Source organism: Leptonotus elevatus, chromosome 14 (assembly GCF_054856555.1).
Source record: "Leptonotus elevatus isolate MCC_2025b chromosome 14, RoL_Lele_1.0, whole genome shotgun sequence".
NCBI lineage: Eukaryota > Metazoa > Chordata > Actinopteri > Syngnathiformes > Syngnathidae > Leptonotus > Leptonotus elevatus.
The window spans coordinates 14,845,203-14,872,168 of NC_141252.1; the positions used below are offsets into that span (position 1 = coordinate 14,845,203).

General features: G+C 38.7%; 1 protein-coding gene across 1 annotated transcript in view; it reads right to left on the bottom strand.

Annotated features, from left to right (window-relative positions):
• runx3 (RUNX family transcription factor 3) overlaps nt 1–26,966 on the bottom strand; it is a 66,504-nt gene that overhangs the window by 33,251 nt on the left and 6,287 nt on the right. The window contains exons 3-4 of the mRNA XM_086095129.1: nt 935–1,176; nt 382–538 (exon numbers count right to left, since the gene is read on the bottom strand). Coding sequence (XP_085951255.1) covers nt 382–538; nt 935–1,176 — 399 coding nt within the window. The remainder of the gene's footprint in view (nt 1–381; nt 539–934; nt 1,177–26,966) is intronic.

Below are 26,966 nucleotides of genomic sequence, written 5' to 3' on the forward strand. Positions count from 1 at the left end.
CCTTTCCGGTGCCGTAAAATTAAAATACATTCAAAACAATTTGGCCCAAGAACAGTTCAGCGCAAGCTCAGCCTTAACGTATATAAAAAAGGAGGCCTATACGAAAGTCAGATTTAAAGATGATGTGCGGGATACGTGGACAGTGAATTGGTCGCCCCACGGATTTGGAAAATCTCTGTGACCCTCATCACCAAATAGCAAATGCGGGGACACGCTGCAATATTCCACAATCGTTGCAACTTTTCATCTTTAGAAGAAAAAAACATCAAGGGAAAAAATGAATAGAGGATAGGCCTACTTTATTTTTATATTAATTATATTTCCTCTGAGGGTTTCTTCCTAAAATTCCCTGTGCCAGTATTTCTGTGCGTGTGTGTTCACCTCGTCCGCTCCTCCCGACGAAGCGCAGGTCGTTGAAGCGGGCCACTTGGTTCTTCATCGCGGCGGAAGCGTTTCTCAGCTCGGCGGAGTAGTTTTCGTCGTTCCCGGCCATGACGGTGACCAGAGTGCCGTCGGGGACATCGCCGAGGGCCACAACCTGCACCCGTAAAAAAATAAAAAGGAAACAATAAATAAAAAACGCGGGTGGACCGTTATCGTGGAGCCACAAAACATGCATGTGAAAACAGCATCATTTTGTAAATATTTATCTTCATCAACATGGGAAATTCTCCTAAAATGACACTTCCAATTCCTTATATTTTTTAAGTACATGCGTGTCGTATTGAGTGATGCCGATTTATTATTATAGATGCAAACGTAGCTATATGGCAAATTTGTGGCGATATTTAAATGCATTTTTTATGTATTAAAATAAATAGACATTCAGCAGCTGGAATGCTTAACTAATACCGATTTAAAAATATTTTAGTTTAATTTTGTCGTGCATGCACCAATTTGTCAACTTTATGACAAAATCATGACAATATCTTGCCTTAAAAGCCACGGGCAGGGTCTTGTTGCACCTCCAGTGAGACGGCAGGACCGAGCAGAGGAAGTTTGGGCTGTCGGTGCGGACCAGCTCGCCGGCATGGTCGGCCAGGACGTCCACCACATTTCTGGTGTCGGGTCTCGCCCTGAGCGGGCCCGGGTTGGCCATGGCCCCGTTGCTGTCTATCAGCTTACTACAGGTGAAGGAGGCGGAGGGCGGCGTGAACCGTCTGGTGGTGGGCGGCTCTACGGGAATATGCATCACAACAACAGCTCGGGTCAGTGTCCAGCTGCGGGTCGGTGCAGAAGTTTGCACAAATCTTCGGGGTTCTGCTGTCTTCGTTCGTGAGTGAGGATGGAGGCGACGGAGAGGATATAGGAGGGCTCTCAACCACAGATTTGGAAAAAGTGGTGATTGAGAGCTAGATCATCTGCAGTTGAATCACCAAGAATGTCTTGTGACACTCTTTAAATGCAGTTAGTCAAAGCAGTTTTTGACCACGACAAAGAAATCCAGCTGTGGTGTAAAAAAGAAAAAAAAAAAGTCCAGCCGACTGACTTTCACGTGTAAATTAAAAATATCTCACAAGCCTCCAACAAAATTACAAGCCACAGTGAAACTGTAGGAAAAGTGTCCTCCCGCGCATATACGTGCGTAAAACTTTATCCGCGGGTCGTCGTCCACAAACCAAAGAACACAAAATAGCCCAATCGAGAGGCTGCCTGGTGCCCGAAGAGAAGTTTCACTCCAAGTTATCCACCGCAAAGCAGATTAGGACGCGCGAAGACGTCGCGAGGCTGAATGGAGAGCTCAAGAGTGCCGCGTATTATTTTGCCCGAGTCATTTTAGTCTTTCGTGGTCGGGAGTGTGGAGATGCGCTCCACCAATGAATCGTCGGGGTTGGGCTTTCAGCAAACCAATCAAAGTATCAGCCGCTGCTGCTTCTTCAAGCCTCGAACTCAATTATTGAGCCGTCTATTTCTTTTCGGTCTTTAGGTTTTAAAACAGGATCGTGGGCACGAAATGACAAGCGAGGAAACAAATAAATAAAAATAAAATAAAATAAAATTCACTTAGGTTGCATCCATACAATGACTTGTGACATAAATTTAACACGCCCTGAAATATTTCATATGGCATCTGACATCTCTGACAGTCTGACAAAAAGCAGTTTAATATATGGAAGACATTATTGTTTGTGTCAAAGCAAAACATCTGCTCTACTATATATATTTTTTCGAGCTGACAATGTTTGAGGGGGGGGGGTACAATTTATGTGCCTCTTTTTCTATTTGGGGCGAGTTTGAATGCTGTCTTTTTAAATATATTTGAAAGGAAAAAATAAACAAAGAAGAACAGACCCGAAATACTAATTATTCGATTACACTTGAAGCAGTGAAATAAATTAGGCAAACATGTTGAATGGATCAAAGTACAGTAGCAGAATGCAAAACTGCGTGTAATTCTGCTTGCACACACTAGTTGGCGCATTTGTCTTTCATTTCAAATGGCGTCTGCGTGGAGAGGACACTTTCATCTCTTCTCTAAAATACATCAAATTGACTCAACTAATCCGCTAATCCAAAGACATTTTACTGTAATATTAGTCCATGAAAGATCTTCAGCAAAAAAATAAAAACTATATATATATATATATATATACATATTTTTTGTGCAACCTATTTTAAAATAAAACCCCGCCATATATTGAGAATTAAAATTATCTTGAATTCTTACATGTATTCGTTCAGCCGTAGCACATTTTAGACAAATGATTGTATTCACTTTTACATTGTCGACTATATGTTATTAAATAATCTACGTGTGTATTTTTATTTTTTTTTAGAGTAAACGCCTTACAATAGTGTGATGAGATCCAATATCCACGTTTTTTAAATGTTAATATGTGAATGGAGCAACGGAAATTACGATTTCAAAAATATAAAACGTTACAAAATGATTTATGATTCAAATGATTTAAATAAGAACAGTACAAAGAAATCACATGTGCACTCATGGTTCCGATTAATTTACAATTATTTCTTTAAGAGGATGCACCTTAAACTGTTTTAATTAACTTAACATCTTTAACTTTGCGTTTTATTTTTGTTTAGTCTCGTTGATAAATAACGTCGGTGTATTATCGTCTTTAAAGGCATTTATTATGATTGTCCTTCATTATCGATCACAATAACGAGTCACAGCCACGGGCTTTTTGAAAATAAAAACTAAACCTTCAAATAGTTTCACCACATGCCAGTGTGTATCAGACATAAACATAAGCAGCTGTCAAATTTTAATATGTATTCCCTTAAGTGTATGAAGCCACATAAAGAGAAACAATGATTTACATATATTTACATCTTGTAATTTATACTTTCATAAATGTAAATTAAATGCAATAACATCTATGCAAGCAAAACGTGTTTCCATTTTTAAAGCAGCTACATATGTCTTTGAAAATTCATACAGTTTTAGCGAGAACTGCAGAAGCTTGAGAGGAAATATATCCGACAACTATTCACTTTTTTTTTTCAATGCACCTATTTTGGAGATGACTACTTGAGTGTAAATTGAAAAAAGGTTCAATGTCGAATAAGGACCCTGGGGGGGGGGGGGGGTGTCCATCTCTTCCCACTCACAACATAACAATGTCACCCCTGTCATTGAATAATATATATATTTAAATCAGACAAATTTTAATCCCTCATGGAGAAATTCAATTTACACACTGCTGTATATTTTTCTTGCACACCACACTGACAAGCAGACCCCCCCCCCCACACACACACACGGGCAGGTAGGCAGGCAGGCATAAGGAGAGATGTCAGACTCAGAGGAAAAGGGACCCATAAACAGTGCTCCAGTCCTGTGCTGAAACTCAGCCCTGTGCCTTGCCCAATAGCTTCTATTGTTTGGTTCATAGTGGGACTCAAACCCCAAAGACCAAGTCCTTATAGTACAGATGAGCAAATTCCACTCTCCACACCCCCTTCCCCCTTGAAAATGATGTGACCACACAACCTCTATTTCTAGTAAAGCTCAATGCGGACAATGATGCCACTTGTGATATTTTAGTCATCGAGGTGGTTCATTATTAAATTGTGACCACACACTTCAGTTATATGCCCCGGCTCGGCCTTAATGTGCCCTGTCACATTTAGACCTCCGCATTTCAGCGTTCACTTTCTACAGTTTCAGCCGCATTGGACGGAGCTGGCCACGGCCCTGAACGCTTTTTAATGATTTAGGTGGGTCAGGCCTGAAATCAAGACAGAACTGCTGGAGGACATGCAAAACCTCAAACTCACCTCAGATAGGCCCCAGGATATATATGTCAGTGTGTGTGTGTGTGTGTGTGTTGCAATACATTTGTCCAGCTTCACCATACATAGTTTCACTTAAGAAAGTGAAAGTGTTTGAATGTTTTAGTGTTCTAACAAGAATAACTAATAGTAACTTCTTATACACTTGTGTGACAAGAATGGACAAAAATCAACAAAGTTATTATGTCATTTTTTTTTTTAAGAGTATATTGTTAACTCATTCACTGCCATTGACGCCTATAAACATCAAAAATTCATTTTAACTATTTCTATTAGTTTAACATATTTTTCCACTTTTGTCAACAAAAGTATGAAAACCTAGACATTTTTTTTAAATAATCTTTTTTATTCATTTTTTTTTAAAGAAAAGAAAAGATTCGGGACGGTAGGCGATTACAAATTTTTATTGTAATTAATCGCATGGCTTTAATAGTTAACTCATGATTAATCACACATTTTATATCTGTTCTAAATGTACCAAAAAAATGTTTTCTAGGTTTTCATACTGTTGTTAACAAAAGTGGGGAAAAAAAGTTAAATTAATAGACATAGCTCAAATGAATTTTTGACATCTATAGCCGTCGATGGCAGTGCGGTCAACTACACAATTATCCTCTTTTGGTGTTTAAAACCAAAAATTAACTTAATGACCTTTGGCTCACATAAGTACAAAGGTCCAGTAATGATTAGCATGACTGCAACCTAAATGAAGCCTTATTAACTTTGATCTGCGTAAGTCAAAATGTAAAGTCAAATTGGAATCATTTGGGTTCGTTCATGCCACCCACTCTGCTTCCAAGCCACTTAAAAGTCACTTTGAAGATGGGTGAAACCTCAGCTATGTGAATCCTCTCCCAGTTTCATATCCATTTCTTTTTTACTCTAGCTTGATCCAATCTATTAACCTATGTCAACTTTTGGGCTATTTTCAGAGTCGCGAGACATAAGCCTTTTGGATGGGTAGCTATTCATTTGGAAAGGGGGCTGTGGAGCCAATTAGACCTAGTTTGAGGTTGGGCGATGACCTAAGACAAAGATTCTATCTTTAGAGAAGCTGCGGCCATCACACATTTCTGTACATTCACAAATTACAGGGCAGGCTTTGGCCCTCAACCCACCGAATACATTCCTTCCCAAAAGTGTCTGCTCAAATTTCATCTCGAGGTTTGTGCTCAGTGGAAATATGAGTGCTGTGAATGGACAACTATGAAATGGAGTTTTATTCCTCCGGATTAAATTAGGACCACTTCAGGGCTCTGGGTATTTTTTTATATGAATGATGAATTCTGCGGTGACTCTGGAACGTTGAGCTTGTTTACCCGTTCCTCCTCGTTGTGAGGATTGGACTTTTTCTGCTCCATATAGCGGAGCGGGGTGTCTGTGATTAGATGATGGAATTCACCATAGCCATTTGCACAGGTCCCCTCAAAGCCACTTCAGACATTTTAGACAGGAGTGACTGAGTTGATGTTTTCGACTTGTGTTACTCTGATCACGACTCTTTGATTATACAACGCATCAACACATCACGTTTGCTGGTCATTTTAACACGGAGCAATTAAACTGCTTACATTTAAGTACTGGTTTAGTTTGAATCACAAACAAGCCTGTTTTTAATACAAATGGTATATTTCTGAGCAGGGATTGGACAATCTGACATTCAGAGATCTTGAAAATTTTACTTTTTGAGGGGTGGTGGGGTGGGCACATGTAACCCTCTGCACCCTGGATAAGGTACAAACACAGTACTTACACTGAGTCCAATGGAGCCTGATGTGGTACATTAATAATGATAATAACAACCTGTATTTATACTGCACCATTAGGGGACAGAAATAGACCGTACTGTACATCTATTTCTGTCCATCTTACTATAATTCAGCAGAGTTGGCAGGCAGACACGTTGGCTGGCAGACAGTATACGCACATCTTCACTCCTGTGACCACTCTCGCAAGGTTGGTCCCGCCTTAAAGTGGAAGTCAACCTTAAACATTTCTTGACAATAATGTGTTATATGTGACCTCACTAGTCTAAATATGACATTCTGATGAATATTATATTGGTGGAATATGAGTTATGAAGCAAAATCTAGCTGTTTTTATCCATCTCAGGGATCGGCCATTTTGTCACTTGTTGTCCACTGAAGATGACATCACAGTTGCTCAGGGCTCAGGCAATGACCGATCACAGCTCACCTGTTTTCTGAAGCTGCACTGTGATTGGTTGTTACCTGAGACCTGAGCAACTGTGATGTCATCTTCAGTCGACAGCAAGTGGCAAAATGGCCGCCCCCTGAGATGGAGAAAAACGTCTGGATTTTGCTGTCATCATATCCCACTACCGCAATATTAACCAGAATAACATATTTAGATTAGTGGGGCTACATAGAGCATATAATTGTCAAAAAAACATTTTGGGGGTTGGTTGACTTCCCCTATAAGGTTGGTCAAGACAGATGTTTGTCTTTTGTGAAAAACAATATCAAAGACAAGTATCAAAGACATGCTGCGGTTGAGTGATCAAAGTGTATTAGTTCAGGACAAAAAGTGGACCGTCTGTCTTTGCCTTGTATGAATAGTTTATAGTGAGACAATTCTTGATTTGCTGCTGGTTGAGATGAAGAGCTAAGGAAAAAGCGAATCAAAGACCTGTGACAATTGTTTACACAGGAAAAAACTGCTGATGTGATTTGTATCCACAGGCCTGTGCAGAAGTTGAAATGAATTGTGAAAATCTGTTTATTTCCCGACATTTCCTTTTCTTTCCACCTCCTCATGCTGGTCACCAGCTGAGTCACACACTCCTGTGTTATGGGCACACCACTCCTCAACCAGGAGGTAGCTCAGATCAGGCAAAAATGGTTGTGTTGGTCACTTGGGCACGAACATCGCGCCCAAACTGGTTTCACGGATATGTACTTGGGTTGAGGTCAGGACTGTTGGCAGGCCACTCTGTTCTTTTCAATTCCAAATTGCGGACAATGACAAGCCTCAGGAGACCCCGCCTATCACATCACAATTTCTTCACCAAAAGGTGTTACTCTACTCATGCAGCAGTCTTGGTCATATTTTCAGGACTCATAACTAAAACAAAAAAACAATGCTCCACATTTTTGTGTTCCAGTGCGGTTGCTGACAGCGCAAACATTTTGGCGGTGAGCTCAGCTGCCATGGCAAGCACAGTTCCCGATTGTCCAAGTAAAGAGCAGTGTGTCTGCTAAACTTGGCTAGAAATCGGGAGAATATAGCATTTTTTTTTTTGTGAGTGCTGGAAGAGTAAGAATTAAATTCTGTAAATGTTACTTAAACGATGTTTTTGGTTTTGCGTATTAGCAAACAGAAGGAGTGGCATAGTTGAAGGTCGTGAGTTTGTTCCTCATCCGTGTGTGTGTGTGTGTTTTTATATACTAGTAGAATTTAGTCAAAATCTACTTAGAATTACTGAGTAAAAAAAATCCTTAATAGTTTTTTTTTTCATGGCATGGACAAATTCTCTCGTACACGCAAAAACTAATTTCAGTAAAATTTACTCTGAATATTTTACTCTCTTCTAAGTGTAAATTTTACTCTGTGTAGAGTGGGACCAAATAGACTGTGTTTAGATCAAATTTATCTACAGAATTTACTGGGCAGCCTTCTTGAGGTATGGTCTTCTTTGGCTGTCGCTTCTGTCTGTCTTGACATGTACCTTTTGGACTTTGGAGATGGTGCCCCTAGATAATGCTGGAACCGGCTTGATTTACCAATTTAAAGATCTAAGATCTGGTAAACACAACATAATTAATAACCCCCCCCCCCCCCCCATCCCCACGCCTGAAACCAGAAGAAACCATTTTAGATATGATTTGAATGATTGGGCCGTTAGTTGCAAAATATACTCTTGGCTCTGATTGGCTGTTATGCTAGCAGGATGGATGGATGGATGAATGAATGGATGAATGGATGAATGGATGAATGAATGGATGAATGGATGAATGGATGAATGGATGGATGGATGAATGGATGAATGGATGAATGGATGAATGGATGGATGGATGGACGGATGGATGGACGGATGGGTGCAGAATACATACTCAGTTTTTCTGCTCTTCCCCCCAAAAATGCATGTTTATTACAAATGGGGCATCATTTAAAAGGGAGATAAACAGGGTGAATTTATTGGCAAAGCGCATTCTCCCATTTTATATATTTAGATTGTTTATTTAAATTTTATATGCCTTTATATTTTCCTTAATTTCTGTTTTTATTTTCTTGTGATACTGTGTAAAACTTAGATAAATGAAATTCCAATTTTACTGTACATTCTTATCATCTGTGTAACACTATCGTTAAAGGTCGTATTTGCAGAGTAGATCTGTTCGTATAGAAACTATGTATATGTTGTTGCCATCTCTAAACCTGGCAGCCAAATACACAGGAAGCCTGCCGAATTGGGCTGGGCCAAAACACTGGAGTAGACAATGAGCCCATCGGCCTCATGCATCTTTAATACTCTGCTTACGTTCTATAAAAGGTGCAGAGTGGAGCCGAGGGCTTATTAAAGCCTTCTGAATCAATTGAGCAAAATAATGGCTGTTGGGGGACAACTCCACCTATGTTTATATTTCACTCTTCAACGTAAATTGATTTTTAAGGGTTTAATTTCAAATGTGCCAAACATGTTGCTGTGTGTCTAACATGTTATTGTGCTAATGCTTGCCTCTTTGCTATTTTGCTGTTAATGGGAGAATACCATTGACTTGTTGCGTGAAACATTATGGCACGGTCATATTTCTCTGGAACACACGCACACACATACCCAATATGAGGCAGTTATTTATTTTTCATTTTTTTTTACAAATTCATGACTAATTTAAAGTGTTGAAAAAAGCTTGTTCTTTTTCATGATGGAATGTTAAAACTCCCCCCCGCTTATGAAATAAGATTTTAAAAAAATAAATCAATGAAGCAAAATTGCGAGAAGGTAAGTTTGCTGGAGGTCAAAATGAGTTTTGAGGACACCAAAAAATAAAAACAATTTATCACTATCCGCCAATTTGGTTATTTACTTTCGCCTCGAACGCTTTCAGGTCGGAACTGGGAAAAACCAACTCGGATATATCCGACTTCCGACCATCCTCGAATGCAGCATAGTTGGTCCCACTTTAAATAGAGTCAAATTTACAATCGGAAGAGAGTAAAACAAAAATTATATATATATATGTGTCTGTGTGTGTGTGTGTGTGTATTAAAAAAAGTAATTCAAGGGTTGAAGAGACAGCTAATCTACTCTCAGGTCCTGCTGTGTGTTAGTATATCGCTCGTGTCGGCTGAATCTTCGTAACTCTTCTTGGATATAAGCAAATAGTAGGGGTGGCATAGCTCAGGTGGTAGCTGAAGGTGATAAGTTTGTTCCTCAACCCTTGAGTGACTTTTATTTTCTTTCTCAGTTGTTTTTTTAAATTCTCTTCTGGGTCTATTTGGTCACACTCTAAATAGAATCAAATCTACTGCACAGCATTTACTGTGTGGTAAATGATGACGCCAGATAGTACAGTAGCATACTACCATACAATGCAACAGCGATGACCGCATACTACATAATGAAACAGTGTCAGACAGTGAACAAGGCAGCCCTGGCATGACGGTGCCTCGTTTCTAAATGGGCATTTAAGGATGACATCATTGTTGTGTTTTGCTAAAAGTGATTTTGTTTTCTCCAGTGTTGTAGTGTAGTGACCTGAATTTTCCAAAACATACTTGTGAAAGTAAGTGTAGTGACAGTGACAAACATTGGAAAATGCATTTGGATATACCCACACTGCTACTGAATAGTAAAAACAAAAATACTGACTTGTTTTTCTTGAAAAATTACATTTGTATGAATCCACATGAAAATGAATTTTAATTAATATTTACATACATTACTGGACTGGATTCATTGACATATTGCAGGTGTAGTGTCGTTATATGTACAATTAAGCCTACAAATGAGTGAGATATCGGGTAGCCCTCATTAGCCCGAGCCCGCCTGCCCCCTCTCAGCACAAACTCGCCGTAAACCCCGGTGTCACGGTGGCTCCACCCTCACATCATCCATCGGGTACACTCACCCAATGATGACAGTTAGCAGTCTGTGATGTGGTTGCTGGGCCTGTTTATTCTTTGGAAAGCCACTAAAAGTAGCACTGGAGTATAAGCTCACCAAAAGGCCCCCATGCTATTATAGGAGCACTTTGGGCAGACTTTTGATCTGGTGGGTTTTGTAAATAAGGCCCCGCCTTTTTGCGGCCACTGCTTTTCCATCTATATTGTTTAAAGTGAGGGAAGCTATCATCTGGATTGCAACCTGCAACTAAATATTATGATAAGTCAAATGTCATTCTATTAAATAAGAAGAAATGTTTTCAAATGAAAAGATTTGTGAAGGACAGAATGTGTTTTTTTGCAGGATGTGAGAGTCCATCTAAATTTTACATTCAAATGGCTACCATGAATACATCAAGTCCCCCATTTTTTTTCAGCTGTGGTTTTTCATGAAAGCTATAATCATTTCTCATCTTTCTTTGTCTCTTTGTCTGTCTGTGTATTTGTGTGTGACAACTCGCACACACACATGCAGTGTTTCTCCTTTGCTGGCGAGAGCTTCTGATGCAAGGACGGCAATCTGTAATCTGTAGTAATTGCATGTTGCAGAAAAACATTTTTCCGCTGTGGTAATGGCTGCAATATGTGCAGTTGCGTTGCCAAAGTGACAGCACCCCCACCCCCCTACACATAAACACACTCACGCCACACAGGATCCTGACTCACTCTGACTCTGCCGAATGCGTCCAATGAAAATTTTGGAGTCCATTTCTCAGGATGGCCGCAAGCCTGAGACACTAACAGAGACAAGTAACTGTTTTATTGTGACAATCCGGGATTGGTGGGCACACACACACACACACACACACACACCCACACACACACACAAACACCTGCGGCACTGCCATGTTGCATTCACCTTCAGAAACAGTGTACAGTTCTTGCCAGTGACAGTTTAACTGCCAAGCAGACTTTAGTGCCAGCTCCCACACAAAGATCAGGGGACGGATGTTTGGAGGGTGCTTCACACTTGCCTTCTCACTTGAAACTTGAAACAGCTACTAAATGCCAGGGGTCATTCTAGGATCGAAGGTTGACGAGGGCCAAGCTCCTGGCCAGGATGATAAATTTCACAGTTTTGTACATTTTTAAGTAGGGATGTTGAATATGACTCAGCTATTGAGTACCCGCTAATACCACAGATACATAAAAAAAACAAGCATTTTCTTTAAATTTGTATGAAATTAATGGCAGTTTTCTATTCTTCTCATTTGGAGTTCCTGATCGTAAGACAGCCACAAGCGGGCAATGACAAGAGGACCAATATTGGTATCAGCTGCAGTTGGGAGGATACTTTGAAGGCCTGAAATCGTCTCGATACCGGTACCTGTAATTGGTACACGCTAATTTTAATACAATGACATTGTCGGTCCCCGGTAATTTGTTGCAGCAATTTTTATTTTATTTTTCTTATTATATTCATGATTTTGGTTGAAAGCATCATTTTCAATTTCATATAAATCAAATGGATTTATTTTTCCCAAGCCAAATAAAAAAGTTACATCCAAGTAACTTTTTTCCTTGGAATAAATTAATTAAAGTCAATTTTATTATTTTATCCCAAATCAAATTTCTGATTCAGTATGAACAAATTTTGTAGGGCATGTAGCACAGGGAGAACATGGAAGCTCCACACAGGAAGGCTAGAGTCTGTATTTGAACCCTGGACTACTGAATTGTGAGGTGGATGTGCTTAGCAGTGGGCTACCAAGCCAGCTAAGCTAGTTGAAATTAAACCAAAGCATATTTGCAGTAAAAAAACAAAAACTACCATTAAAAATACAATTTATTTATTATTTTAATTATTTTATTATTTTTATTTATTATTATTATTTATATATTTCTGTTTTTTAAAACTACCCGGTAACAAAAAAAATTGTTTTTTTAAAAGAAAAAAAAGAAACTTGAACTGTAAAAATGTGCGAAAGATTTGTTTCTTAACATTTTCTCCTGCCATGAATTCTGTATTAGTTTAAAATGTCTATTTTTATTATTTTTTATCTGCAAAACATGTGTTGTATGTGCCCCTGCTAGTTAGACAAAACAAAACAAAGAATGTAAGTTACAACTCATGTAATCCTACAAAAGATTGCCACAATTATGAAAGAGAAGCATATCACTTTTCCTGAAAGTCTGTGACTAAACCATCAAATATGAAAAAGTTATTTAGGTAATGAGCCACAGCAAAGGAGGAATGGATTAGATTTAGAAAACAAACATATTGTAACCCACCCTACTAATTTCTGGGTGAAGACCAATCATTTTGATACAGCGGTACAGCGGTGATGATAGTAATTTGTAGTGTTGTTCCGATACCGTTTTTTTGGCCCCCGATACTGATTCCGATATCCTGTTTACAGTATTGGCCGATGCCGACACCGTGCTGATTCCTAATTTGTTAGTTTTTCTCAACATGAAAAAGCTGCCCTGCCATTGGTTCAGAGAATTCAAGGGCCAATAGGATATCTTGGCTCGGCATGCAGTGAACATGTCACACATCAGTCAATGTCGTACACGAGCAAGACACTGTATCCAAAGTCCTATATTAGCGTCGGAAATAATGGCATCAGCATGTTATTTGTTAGTACTCACTGTTGCCGATACCACTGCTTATATGCAGTATTGGGGCATATCCCAATATCGGTATCGGAACAACACTAATAATTTGTTCAATTAATTAATTTCTACAATAATTCAGAGGAATTGTCCTAAAATATGCTGATATACACTACATACCCACGGAGCGCCAAAACTGTCTTCCTGTACTTTGGTCAAATCCACCAAAATCACATTACACCAACTGCACCACATGTTAGACCTGCTTTTTGCGAGTCTAAACCCTGGTCTATATTCTTTCTGTCCTGAAATTTCCAGATACGCCAGGGTGTGGCAGCCCCGTCTATTGTCGCGCTCAACGGGGCGCGGTCCCAAACATGACGATGCGCCCGTTTTTGCGATGAGCACACGGACATCTGTCTACGAAATTAAAGCCCATAATATTCATAGGCATCCAAGTCAGTTAGCTTGTCAGTAGCACATTGGCTTTAATATAACGCATGAACATGACACAACAGCTAGCTTCTCTCTTTCCAAATCAAGCAGAGAACAGTGGAGCTGTCTATGAAAAAAAAAAAAAAGGCAGATGACTCCTCCCTACCAACATGCACAGCGTGCTGTGATTAAATGCAGCAAAAATGAGGAATGATAATAATAATGTTCGTATTGAGTGGAAGATTAAGAAATAATAATTCTGGTCTAGCTCGGTACGGAAACTGTTACTTTACGTCACTGGAAGGCAGCGTACTGCTCTCTGTAGATCGTGTGCTCAGAGACCAGTCAGGGAGAGGTGGGAGGGACTGATTGGAACAAACCACTTTTGAGGATGGGGTGCTGTATATTTAGTACATCCAAAATCGTAACTTTTCCCCCAAAACGGCATGTTTGTTCAACCATTAACATTGCATCATCAAAGAAGACGCATATGCTGTATGGCACAAGCAAGCAGGTGATCATTTTAACGTAACTTGTCTTGTCAAGAATCACTCATTTTTTATGCCTTTTTCCTTTGAGAAGTGAGTCATATTTGTGGAAGTTCCTCATGATTAGTGGAAGTTGAAGCCACAAGAAATGGAACACATGCAGTGAGAGTCTGCGGCTAAACTATTAAATGTCTTCATCAAGCCATCGCCTCCATTCCCACCACTTTGACACGTGTCAGCGTGTTTTTATATCTGAGGGCATCACTGACCTGAATTGACGGTTGGGTTCGGTGGTGGTGGTGGGGACTATAATGCGGGTTGACCTCTCATCACGCTTCCTCAGAAAATAACCCTATTAACAGCTGTATCATTCGCCTCAACACAAACCCGTCGAATAATATCGGTCTGGACAAAGTTTTGGGACAATTGGCCATTATGTCATTTTATCACCAGGAAGTTAAAATCCGAGTAAATCTAGGGTGTTACCCCTTTTAGCTAGAACAGTTTCTACTCTTCTAAGAAGACTTTGTACAAAATATTGGAAGGTATGTTGGGTCACTGACGCTGGAAATCAACTTTAAACATTTCTCAACAATAATATGTTATATGTGACTTCACTAGTCTAAACATAACATTCTGATTAATATTACATTTTTTGGAATATGAGTTATGAAGCAAAATCCAGCCTTTTTTATCCATCTCAGGGGGCGGCCATTTTACCAATTTCTGTCAACTGAAGATGACATCAATGTTGCACAGGGCTCAGGCAACAACCAATCAGAGCTCACCTGTTTTCTCAAGCTGCGCTGTGATTGGTTGTTTCCTGAGACCTGACAAACAATCATGTCATATTCAGTCGGCAGCAAGTGACAAAATGGCCGCCCCCTGAGATGGATCACTGAAAAAAGTGTTTCGTTGGACTAAACAAAACAAAATGCTGTAATTTGTTACTTTGTTGTACTTGTTATTTTTTCCAAGCCAAATAAAAAAAGTTACATCCAAGTAACTTTTTATTTTGGAATAAACTAATTAAAGTCAATTGTATTATTTTACCCCAAATCTAATTTCTGATTCAGTATGAACAAAATTTGCGGGGTACAACCTGAGCTGGTTGGCAGACAATTGTAGGACATGTAGATGATCAAACACACAACCACATCAAGGGACAATTTAGTGTTCAATTAAATTTCTTTCTAGGCACAGGGAGAACATGGAAGCTCCACACAGGAAGGCTAGAGGCTGTATTTGAACCCTGGACTACTGAATTGTGAGGTGGATGTGCTTCGCAGTGGGCTACCAAGCCTGCTAAGCTAATTGAAATAAAACAAAAGAATATTTGTAGTCAAATAAACTACCATTACAAATACAAAAATGTGTAAAACAACTCATAAATATTGGTCAGATCATTTACTTGGGTCAAAATATTGGATCATTTTGTATAAAACAAGCCAGAAAGATAAAGTGGATTGGTCCTTTTTTTTTTTTATTATCCATAATTGGGTTCATTTTGACCCAACTGTTTTTAGAGTGCACACATTTTGTTCATACTGAATCAGAAATTCAATTTGGCGTAAAGTAATACAATTGCTTTTAATTGGTTTATTTACTTGGTAGTAACTTTTTTATTTGGCTTGGGAAAAATAAATCCATTTGATTTATATCAAATTGAAAATGAGGCTTTCAACCAAATCATGAATATAATGAGAACAAATTGAATAAATCAGCTGTAACAAATTACAGCATTTTCTTTTTTTTTTAGTTTTTGCAGTAATAAAAACGGTTGGATTTTGCTGCTTAATTCAGATTCCACTAACACAATATTAAACAGAATACCATATTTAGACTAGTGGGGCTGCATAGAACATATTATTGTCAAAATATTTTTGGGGGTTGACTTCCCCTTTAAAAAGGGCCGGACTCCTAGCCTCTATTCCAGTTCATGCAAAAGTGTATGTCTCATCAGGTTTATGTCATGACTGTCAAATAGCATGCCCAACCCATTCAAACTATATATTTTTAGCCGGCGACAAACTGAAATGTCCAAAATGTCACAGTTCATCAATTAAGAGCAGTGTCTAAGCAATTTGTCCATAAAGTATACTGCGTATGGAAATAAACTGTAACTTTTATCATCACACACACACACACCTAGCCTACTGATCAGTAATGCTCCGAGACATTTATAGACACACAGTCATAGACACTAAGATTGCAACCAGACTGCGTGTGCAAAGCTTTTCCTCTCTGGGCTGCTGTAGCCATCCAAGCTCCCAGCAGTTGAACTTTCCTGTCTCTAATGGAGTCTTTCTGTCAGATCAAACAGCTCTCACTGACGAGGAGAGGAGACAGATCGCAGCGCTGGAAGCCATTCAGTCTGACAACCCAAACACATTTGACTGGCAACGCAGCCTGCCTCGGCTCTCCGAACGCTCGAGATTCCACACAAATGTAGTTATGCCACTAGAAAGGGGAAGATGGGCGGGGGGCACAAAGACAAGGCCGTCATAGCTCAGTCCTTCCTTGAATGAAATCGAATGTGAGCCAAATATTAGGAAGCACGCTTGGCTTCCAGCAACCACCAAGCCATTAAAATGGAGTCTGTAAACCACATTTCTACCAGCAGACAATGCCCCTTTGTGCTTGGCTGCCCCCTCTTGCTGGAGGAAAAGCTTTAAAAGTAGAGATAAGAGAGGGAAGATGCACAGAGAAGTCAAAGGAAGATAGATGGTGTGGGATGACTGAAAATGAGTGTTGGCATTTGATATTTTGGTCAATGGAGTGAATGTCGGCCTAGTCCGTCTTTGTACTGCATTTCCTTTTGGCTCTTGGAGATATTTGATATTTGCTCATGAAATTCTGCTTTGAAAAAAAAATAGCATGTTTTTGAGATTGGCATGAAGGTCCAGCTGCAACCTCAAAATTCCAAACAAGAATTGTATTAAATGTGCCTTTACAAATGATTGATTAGAGTGCTGGCCTAGACTTTGTTTGCATGCAGCCATTATTCCGGTATTCAAAATTCTGGTTTCTGAACGCATATAGCTATGTGTGTGTATATATACACACGGTGTTATTTTTTTGCCATAGAGACAACAAATAATGTGAAAATGCAGTAGACAAATCAATGTGTTCAAGCTTGATTAGTGAGTGGCAACGTAAGATGGCTGCCACACATACAAGCAGGCCTGGACTGGACATGTGGCTCACAGGGCAGATGCCCGGTGGGTCAGCATCTTTTGGTGCCAATGCAGTGCATTTTAATAAGGAATGGGCAAGTACCGATACCAGGTATCGTATCGGGCAGATACCAGACATATTTCATTGTATCGGTACTCGTGATGGATATCAATACTGGTATCGGCCCCGCTCTTGTGGTTGTTTTTCGGTTAGGAACTAATGGCTTAAATTGTTATTCTGCATTTATTGACCGCCACAGGTACCTCAAGTACGAAAAATCCGAGGGTTTTTCCCTGCCTGGAGTACTCGTTTATTTAAGGCTCTAGCGTAGCAGACGCACCAGCTACTTTTAATTTAGCCACTTATATCACCAACGCCAACCATGTGGCCTGGAGGGCAATACTCCAGTAGCTAATGTGTTTCGTGTCTGCAGATTCATCACAAGCTTCTTTCTTTTTTTAATTTATTTTTTAAATATTTTTTTTTACCTGTAACGCAAAAGAAAAATGCCTTAAAAATACCTTATTTAATTTGCCTTATTACGCCTACTGGTTAACTGCTCCAAATTCATAAATGCATAATCACTACCCTGGCATATAATGTAAGTGTACAATTTGAAAAAAATAACTGTTGATTAAATGTTTTTAATTTTAAGTACTTTAATTACTCTTTATCCAAGCGAAAATATATTTAATCCGAGTACTTCAGTACTCCATAGAATTTTCAGTCGGGTATTCGAATACTAGTTGCAACCCTACTGTATTCTTTAAAAAGAAGTTGTACAACCACACATTTTGATTGTGACTTATTTTCCTGGCCACTGGATTATTTGTTTCATTTTATTTCTCTATCTTTTGAAATTCATTTTATTGTGTTCTTTATGCAAAATGACTTTTATGAGCAAATTGAAAGAATATAATTGCCATTGTCAATATAGGTCTTATCTGTTTTTTTTGTGTGTGTTTGTGTATCAAAAGTACTAATGGTATCGGCACTTAGTATCGGTATCGGTACTGAATATTTGAGTATCGGCATCAGTCTAAAAAAATGGTAGAGAACAACATCCCTAATTTTCCTCCATTTTACACCAAGAGACTGCATGACCCACAATTTAGAGGGACTAGTCCTTTAATCCATTTGGAATATAGACAGCAAACTGATCCAACTGCATACAAGTCGACAAGTAGTCAAGACCAAGGTTCCTTGCAAATTGAGCATGCGCACAACACAAACCAAAGTATCATTCAAAGGAGGTACCCCGATAAATGTTTATATGACCAAATATTGTTATCAGGCTTCTGCAAAGCCTGCTGATGAGCTGATGATTGGATTCAGCTGCGCTGAAGGAGGGAGACATGGAAAACAGGCTGGATAGGGGCTCTCGAGGACCGAATTTGGCCACACTTGTTCTACACCATTTTAAAGGGGAAGTCAATCTTAAACATTTCTTGACAATAATAGGTTATATGTGACCTCACTAATCTAAACATGACATTCTGATTAATATTGCATTTGTGGAATGTGAGTTACGCAGCAAAATCCAGCCGTTTTTATCCATCTCAGGGGGTGGCCATTTTGCCACTTGATGTCGACTGAAGATCACATCACAGTTGCTTAGGGCTCAGGCAACGACCAATTACAGCTCACCTGTTTTCTGAAGCTGAGCTGTGATTGGTTGTTGCCTGAGACCTGCGCAACTGTGATGTCATTTTCACTTGACAGTAAGTGGCAAAATGGCCGCCTTCTGATATTTACAAAAACTGCTGGATTTTGCTGCTTAGCTCATATTCCACTAACGCAAAATAACCAGAACACTGTATTTAGACTAGAATTTAAAAATATTTTAAAAAATACAATAAAATTTAAGCTACAACCACAATAATGGCCATATTGTTAATGATCAGTGTGTCTGTTAATATATTTGTAAAAACAGAATTAAATATTGTTCTTTTATTGGATATTGTGAGCGCATTTTCAGCATTTCACCTATCGTCATCAGTGTTTGTCCCTTTCAGCTCCTTACATTACTTTAACAGGGTCATTCCAGGTTCTGTCACACTCATTCAAGGACAAAAGGACTTCAAAGGGCCCCCCAAATGTTGAATTTGCATTAATTTCCCTCCTCAGAGGAGTTCTGCTTCCCGAGCGCCATCTGACTCACCGCAAAATTCATCCAGATTCCAGCAGCAAGCCCGGCGCTGGTTTCCTGACAAACGTCCATGCCACTTTTCTCTGCAGACCCGAGACAACTCTTGGAAAGTACTTGGCAGGCCCTCTGGGCTTTTAATTGTAAGGAAACAAAGGCGTGGCGACTCTCAGCCTGCATGTCAAGGAGCTCCACAGCCTCTAACACACGATACTGTCATGCCTCGCAAAAAGGAATATTTGGCAGCAAACGATGATTGTCAGTTATTCCAATTGACTTCTATATGAAATCTATTAAGGAAAATGAACCATCTCCACATGTCACAGAGGTTACTTTTTTTTCTGCAGTGAGAACAAAGAGCGTCAGCCCAGCATGCACCAGTTAAACTTACAACTCCAGGCTCCATTCCCAGACCTGAACCCACCCAATGGAATACCTCCTTTTAAAACGGCAATAGCCATGGACTTGACTTGATTGGATTCCAGGAAACCACCCATGTGTCCGAAGTGACTAAACGCTTCCTCTCATCATCTCCGTCGCTAATCAGCCGTGGCGTTCCCTGTGTACCGTTAGCACCCAGGCCACATGGAGCTCGAACACGGCGAGGGCAGGACTTTCCTTCTTTGACTCACAGCCTAAGGCGTCCACATGAGGCTTCGCTGTGACTGCTCGCTAATCCTCTGATTGCAGTGTTTAGGCCTCGCTCTCTGCTGCTCCACGTCAAGGCGGCCACAGCTAACGACAAGCTAATGACACGACGATGACAAGGAGCGTTTGTAAATCCAATCAGTAGCATGGAGTCTGGCTGCCTGGTGATTAGGTTGATCAAACTCTGCGCTGACTGAACGACTGGCCCGCTCTGCGCCTCTTATGTCATCACGCTGATTAAAGAGTCCGTCAGTCTCTCGCACACAAACGTCTTTCTGCCAGGTTGGCAGTGTCCACGGATGGCTGTCATGTTTCTAAGCGTTGGACAAATAGTACTTGTCGTCCTTTTTAAACTCAAAATAAGCTTAACGGCTACATTAGTGCCCCTGATGCACAAAATGGAGTCCTGATATGATAGTGTTGATAACACTCAATAGAGCACAGGCTATTATTCCCCAAATTTTCAGCAATTCATGTTTTTGCTGTTGTCACGTTTAACATCTTTGAAAAGCCATTGGTGCACTTGTTTGATGTCACACAGGTTATATGATTTGCATGCCATAGTGGCAACGTTAGCATGATTTACATATTTCTAATATATTGTGAACTGAACTGTACAACTTGGCAAAAAAATAAATACAAAATACATGCCATAAAACCAATAGAGCAGATAGCAGCCCAGTTGGCTAAATATGAAAACAAAAAAATCTTTTTCTATATTACTTGTCCACATTGGGAATTTGTGAGGTACACCTTGGACTGGTCGACAGCCAATTGCAGGGAAACTTTTGGTATTTTTAAAAGTGAATAATAATTAAAAATCTAATCATTAAAAAAAAAACTTTTGAAAAGTCATAAATATTTTGTATTATCATATTTTTATTTTTAAAGTGACGTTTCTGCCATATTTGGGGAATTCTATTTTGTACAAGGATAAATGCAAAATTCCTAGATCGGCAAATACACGTGTACTTGAAAGGGTTAAAATGTAAAAGCTTATTAAATAATTAAAAGCAACATGTTGCAAGGATATTTTCATTAACTCATTTACTGTCAGCCATTTTAGAGCATTTTCAAGAGCTACGGAATATTGTATTCAGTGATTATATAAACACTGAATCTATCAAATGAAAGAATTTAGAATGTCATCTGACCAGGGAGAAAAAAAACATTCTGACTGTTTCCGTTTTGTTATAATCAGCGGTCAAAAATGCAGCTTTTTAACCCAGTGGTCTCATAAACTGTGCTGATATCATATCTAAAATGGGGCATCGAGTCATCGACTGGTGGTTGTGCATCAGCAAAGTTGTTTCCAAGTTTGTAATTAACTGTGGAGCAAGCATCAGATGCTTCCCCACCCATCCCCGTTGGAAAAAATATATAATTCGCAAGTATGCTTGTCAATGGCAGTGAATTTAATGTTATGTAATGTTGTTTGACCAACACACGTTTTATGTTGTCTACTTATATAACTTGTGTTCATATACCCCAGAGCCAAAACAATATTTTTATTTAAATAATTGAAGCGAAATCCCTTAAAAAGTGACAACTTTTGTGTGTATAAAAACCACTGCATACTGTACACTTCAGTCAAATAACTTCTCATATTTGCACCACTAAGAGGGAAGTCCCTCATAGCTTGGGTCAAGACCTCTGATGTTTTGTTCGTAATGTAATACTGACGGACTGACACACGAGCAGACCATATGTTTGTCCCGACTGACCATTACGGTTTGGTCAGGCAGCATTTAGAACGGGGCAAAAACGTCACAGTCATCTTGTTGACATGCGTCTCCCTGACTAAGCATGAGGAAAGAAAACCAGGCGGTGAATACATGTGTGGGTGTGACGATATTTGCTGTTTATGAGGACATACGGTATACCATGAAGGTACTTGTGACTGCTGTGACCATGAGACGGGCACATGCAGCAGACGACGTGACCTCACACTGCTAGACAGACATCGGAGGAGACAAGGAGGGGACAATTGTGCTGCACAGCTGACGGGGAATCCCTTTCATAGTGTCTTTGACTGAACAACAACATATGAACAAGTGAGTAAGGACCAGCTGGAGAGTTAGAGTTTACTTCAGGGCAAAAATGTACAAGGAGGATAATCAAGTAGTTTAAAATTGATCAGATAAAAAGTTCAAATCTAAAACATATGGAGACTTATTTGAACTGCATACATGGGTGGATTTTTCTTTCGTTTGGTATTTTACTTACTAGTGCAGATAGAATAGGGCGTCATGCCTCGTTATGCGCCGTTGTGGGATGGAATGCAGCTGACTCAATCGAAGCGGCTCCCCTAATTCCCATTAAAATCAGGGCGGTTGAAGCGCACACAGTCCTTGACATTGCGTAAGCAGAATTGACTTGCGGGATCCATGAGTTTATAGAGGTACACTGCAAGATGTAATAATAATAATAATAATTTAAAAAATGATGATAGAGAATCCATGGACTCCATTTTTATCAACATATTTGAAGTTATCACACCAAGAAATCAGGAGGGTTTTTTTTGTGTGCAGACAGCATACATAACATAATAATGTAAAACAATCCAGCCATCCACTTTCTGTAGCGACTGTCATCATTAGGGTTACAGGTGAGCTGGAGCCTGTCCCAGATGACTTTGAAATAGAAGGCGGGGTACTGCCTGAACTGGTCGCCCGTCAATCACATGGTAACAAAAATCATACTTGCAAAATTTATATTCTTTTCTTTTTTACTGTTAGAAGTACTATGACAAGGTATACACTTGACCTCTTGGGCAGCTTGTTTCGTGGTGTACGTGTTAAGGTGTGGTAGCCATTGTCCCTAATGAAATGTCCAAAACCAAACACATTTCTGAAGAGCAAAGAAACAGTTAATGTGGATGTATTTGTTGCTGAAATCCAAAACATTTTTATTGCAGAATAACAGTTGACATTGTGTCAACAAGTTGGGGAAAAACAGAAGAAGAATATGAAATGATTTCATAGTCAGCAGCTACTCACATGCTATAATTAACTGCATTCTTCCGCAACCGTAATTACATTTTTTATTTTTTTTATTTGACTTGTTACGGGACTGAAGACTGCCTATGATAGTGTTTTAGCCATGATTAAAGATTCTAATTATCAAGTCAAGATTGAGGGTGCTGGAGAGCTTTTTGTCTCTGCCAAACATTAACTCATTCATTGCCATTGATGGCTATAGACGTCAGAAATTCATTGTAACTATTTCTATTAGTTTAACATTTTTCTTCCACTTTTGTTAACAAAAGTATGAAAACCTAGATTTTTTTTTTTTTACATTTAGAACAGATATAAAATTTGTGAATAATCGTGAGGTAACTAGTGAAGTCATGCGATTAATTACGATTAAAACTTTTAATCACCTGACACCCCTAATTTTGAATAATCTTTTATTTAAAAATAAATAAATAAATAATTGTAATTATTTTTTTCCGATTTTTAATAATCTTTAAAAAAAAAGAAAAAAGAAAAAAATGATTATTAAAAATTAGGGGCGTCAAGCGATTACCATTTTTAATCGTAATTAATCGCATGACTTCACTAGTTCACAAATTTTATATCTGTTCTAATACAATAAAAAAAATTACAATTAAAATTACAAATGAAATAAATAAATATGAATTTTTTACGTCTATAGGCGTCAATGGCAGTGAATGAGTTAATTCAATCATTTGATGACAGCTCTTTTCAAATTTGTCCATATGATTTAAAAACAACGACAACAAAAAACAATAGTATCTTCCTTTACTATACTAAGGGTGGAATCGACAAGTCGGCACATCAATTACCATTCACAATGATGTTTACAGCTCAAAGTGGAAGGTTCCATGTGACTGACATGTTTTGACATTAACAACTCAGCTTTGGTGAAATCAACAGGTGGTCACTCGGTGCAGCAAACTAGCAGCGATGCCTTAACCGTGTAGAAATACTTGACTAAAAACGTGACAGGTAGCACGGCCACTTGCAAATGATACAGGTCTTTCCTCAAACACATCACAAGTGCGCTGTATACCCATCTGAAAAGGTTTCCACTAACGCTAGCTGACGACCAGCCCAAATCAGCAATCGTCAGCAAATTCAGAAAAAGACATAATGACAATATACCGTAGTGTCTGCTTAGATGACAAAACGAAAACGATTCTTTTATGTGAAAATGAATGCTTATTGTCACTAACAACTAGCTTTTCGTTCAGGCTTTCAATGCCAGTTGCCCCGCCCTCTGACCCACCCCTCCAATGACAGATCACAATTAGATACCTTCAAGATCTCACAGACAATCGTATCTTGCAACAATCCATGGAACACAACTGCAGGTTTGCTGCACTACATTATTTCAAAGCACTTTAATTATATACGGTTGTGTATGGAGACAATGGCCATTTTGCGATATGAAGAACGCAGAGTACAGTCTTGTGAACTCGGCAAGTACGGTCTCTCTAAAAACGTACACAAGAACGTACTTCCTAAGAACGGATGTGTACTTGTTAAGTTACCCGCGACTCAAATAACCAAAGATCTAAGTACGGATAAGAACATCAATTGAGAAATGGAAACTGCAGCCATTTTTCATAAATTGGTGTTGGAGTTGTATAAATTCCAATTGTCTTTGAGGTCATAAATGTGTCTGAATGTGATTGAATGAGCTGAATGATTCCAAATGTGAGGATGACGGGGAATCTGAATGAGCGAGCTTATGTTTTGGAGGCAAAAGCACACACGAGTTGACAAGTGAAAATACCAGCGACGTCATTGAATAACCGACATCGACTCATCTATCCTTGCTACAAAGTCTGAAGTCATTCATCCCCTAATTTTAGCAGGATGAAGCCCAGTCACCAATGTTATACGTGGGTCACAAAACTGCTAGCTTTGTACTTTGTCGCAAGGAGGTTTTGCTTCTCCCACTCTTGAAAGGCTGTGTGTAATGATAAGGACATGAGTCAGTGGCTACAGTTGACAAAAATGTCCCCTGAAGCAAATCTTCATCCATTTCAAGTTGCAATAAACTTCCATATTCTACACAATATCAATAAATTAGACTAGTGCTAGGTCCATTTTTATTTGAAGTGAATATTTCCTAAAAAGGTTTTATTGAGATGTGATACAGTCATGTGGTTATAGGCTAAAGGTTCAAAACAAAACAACACTTTGTTTCGTTTTTTTTTTTTTTTTAAACAGCTCCTCCTTTGGTGAATTTGGTTGCAGAAAGAACAAGCTTGTTAAAAGTCCTTGTCTACTTCATCTTGTAGATGAGACAAATTGACCACTAAGATGACTCATTCAACCAGACATCAGGAGTCCTCTTACTTACAAATCAAAAGATTCCCATCTTTGATTTTCACATAACAGTCAAATCACGCACTATTCCTAAACTAGTTCCTGAATGTTTCATCTAAAAAATAAAAAAATAAAAGTCTGAGACGTTAAAAAGTCTTATATCATAATGTACAATTGTGTTATTCATCGGAAAAATAACTAATTCATCAAGTTACCCTGATGATGATCTTATTCAACATCCACTCCTGGGAATTTTGTAATAAATGTCAAATTTAGGCACTATAACCTTCTTCACTGGAATATATTCCAGTTAGCGCAACGCCACTGTGACACATTCCAAAACAACGTCCTGTTGCAACCCCTTCCACAAACATGGTGGACAACACACTATGCCAAAAGCACTTGATTAAAAAAAAAAGAAGAAAAAACAGCATCGCACACTCACCAAGCAGATGTAAAAAAAAAAAAAACTTTATTGGGACAGATGACATTTCGGCACAGCCTTCATCAGATCACTGATGTTTGAGTCAGAGCAAAATGGAATGAAAATGCAAAAAACCCTTAATTAAGCATTGGACTCCCTGCAAGTGCTGTATGAATCTAAGACATTATTATTATTATTATTATTATTATTATTATTATTATTATTATTATTATTATTATTATTATTATTATTATTATTATTATTATTATTATTGTTATTATTATTATTATTATTATTATTATTATTAGTGACGCACCAATATAAAGCCACCGAAAAATGAAATAAAATTCAAGCCGAAAGAATATGGCCGAAAGAGGATGTTGTGGTGACGGAAGCAAAAAAAAAAAAAAGCCACTGCAAGCAAGTGTCTATTTTAGCTAATGTTAGCACTATTGCTATCAACAGTTTTAAACAAGTAAACACTTACCAATATATACTGTACAGGATGCCTTGTGTGACTTTGCAGTTCGTTCCCAAAGCCGATTAGGTGGTGCGAAGAAATGTATTTATTTGTAAACGTTGGTGAATATGTATATGTGCCGATTTTAAGTGTGCTGCACCGTGTCCCGCTCCAAATAGCCTACAAATGCGTCATCCGCACCGCACGCATCCGTGCCCGCCGGTCCGAAGTACTGTACATTGACAATGAAGTGCAATTGCACCGCCAGAAAATGCTCAGTTGCTCACCCCGCGTTTGGTGTTTAATGTACCATTTGCCAACATGTCCTTGATGTCTGTGGTGTGGACGCATTCAATTTACATTGGGCTTTGTTAAAATGCCAGCGCTAAGTAGGTCTTTTATAATTTTAATTAATTATAATAAATGCAACGATAATAAAAAATTGGCATCATTTTTTTTCTGGGTTTCCGTTTTCTGTCAAGCCTTTTTCATTTTTGGTTTCGGACCAAAAAATTTCATTTCGGTGCATCCCTAATTATTATTATTATTATTATTATTATAATTATAAATATAATTATAATAATAATAATAATAATAATAATAATAATAATTATTATTATTATTATTATTATTATTATTATTATTACTGATGTTCAATACCACTCTTTTGCATACCGATACCTGTACTATTCACTCTTTCAGTATTAACCAATATAGAGTAGCCTACCGATACCCATAATGCTTTTGATGTACAGTATAACATTTCATTTAAAACAATGAAAAAAAAAATTGTGAATAAAGATCTTTCTTTCTGATCTTTCTCACCAATGTGTCATAGTGCTGCAGTATAGCGGCATCCACATGCCGAGGAGGGCTTGGATGGTGTCAATGTTTTTTGTTTTGTTTTTTGCAATAAGTATCGTGGCTGGTATCATCAGCCTCTACGAGT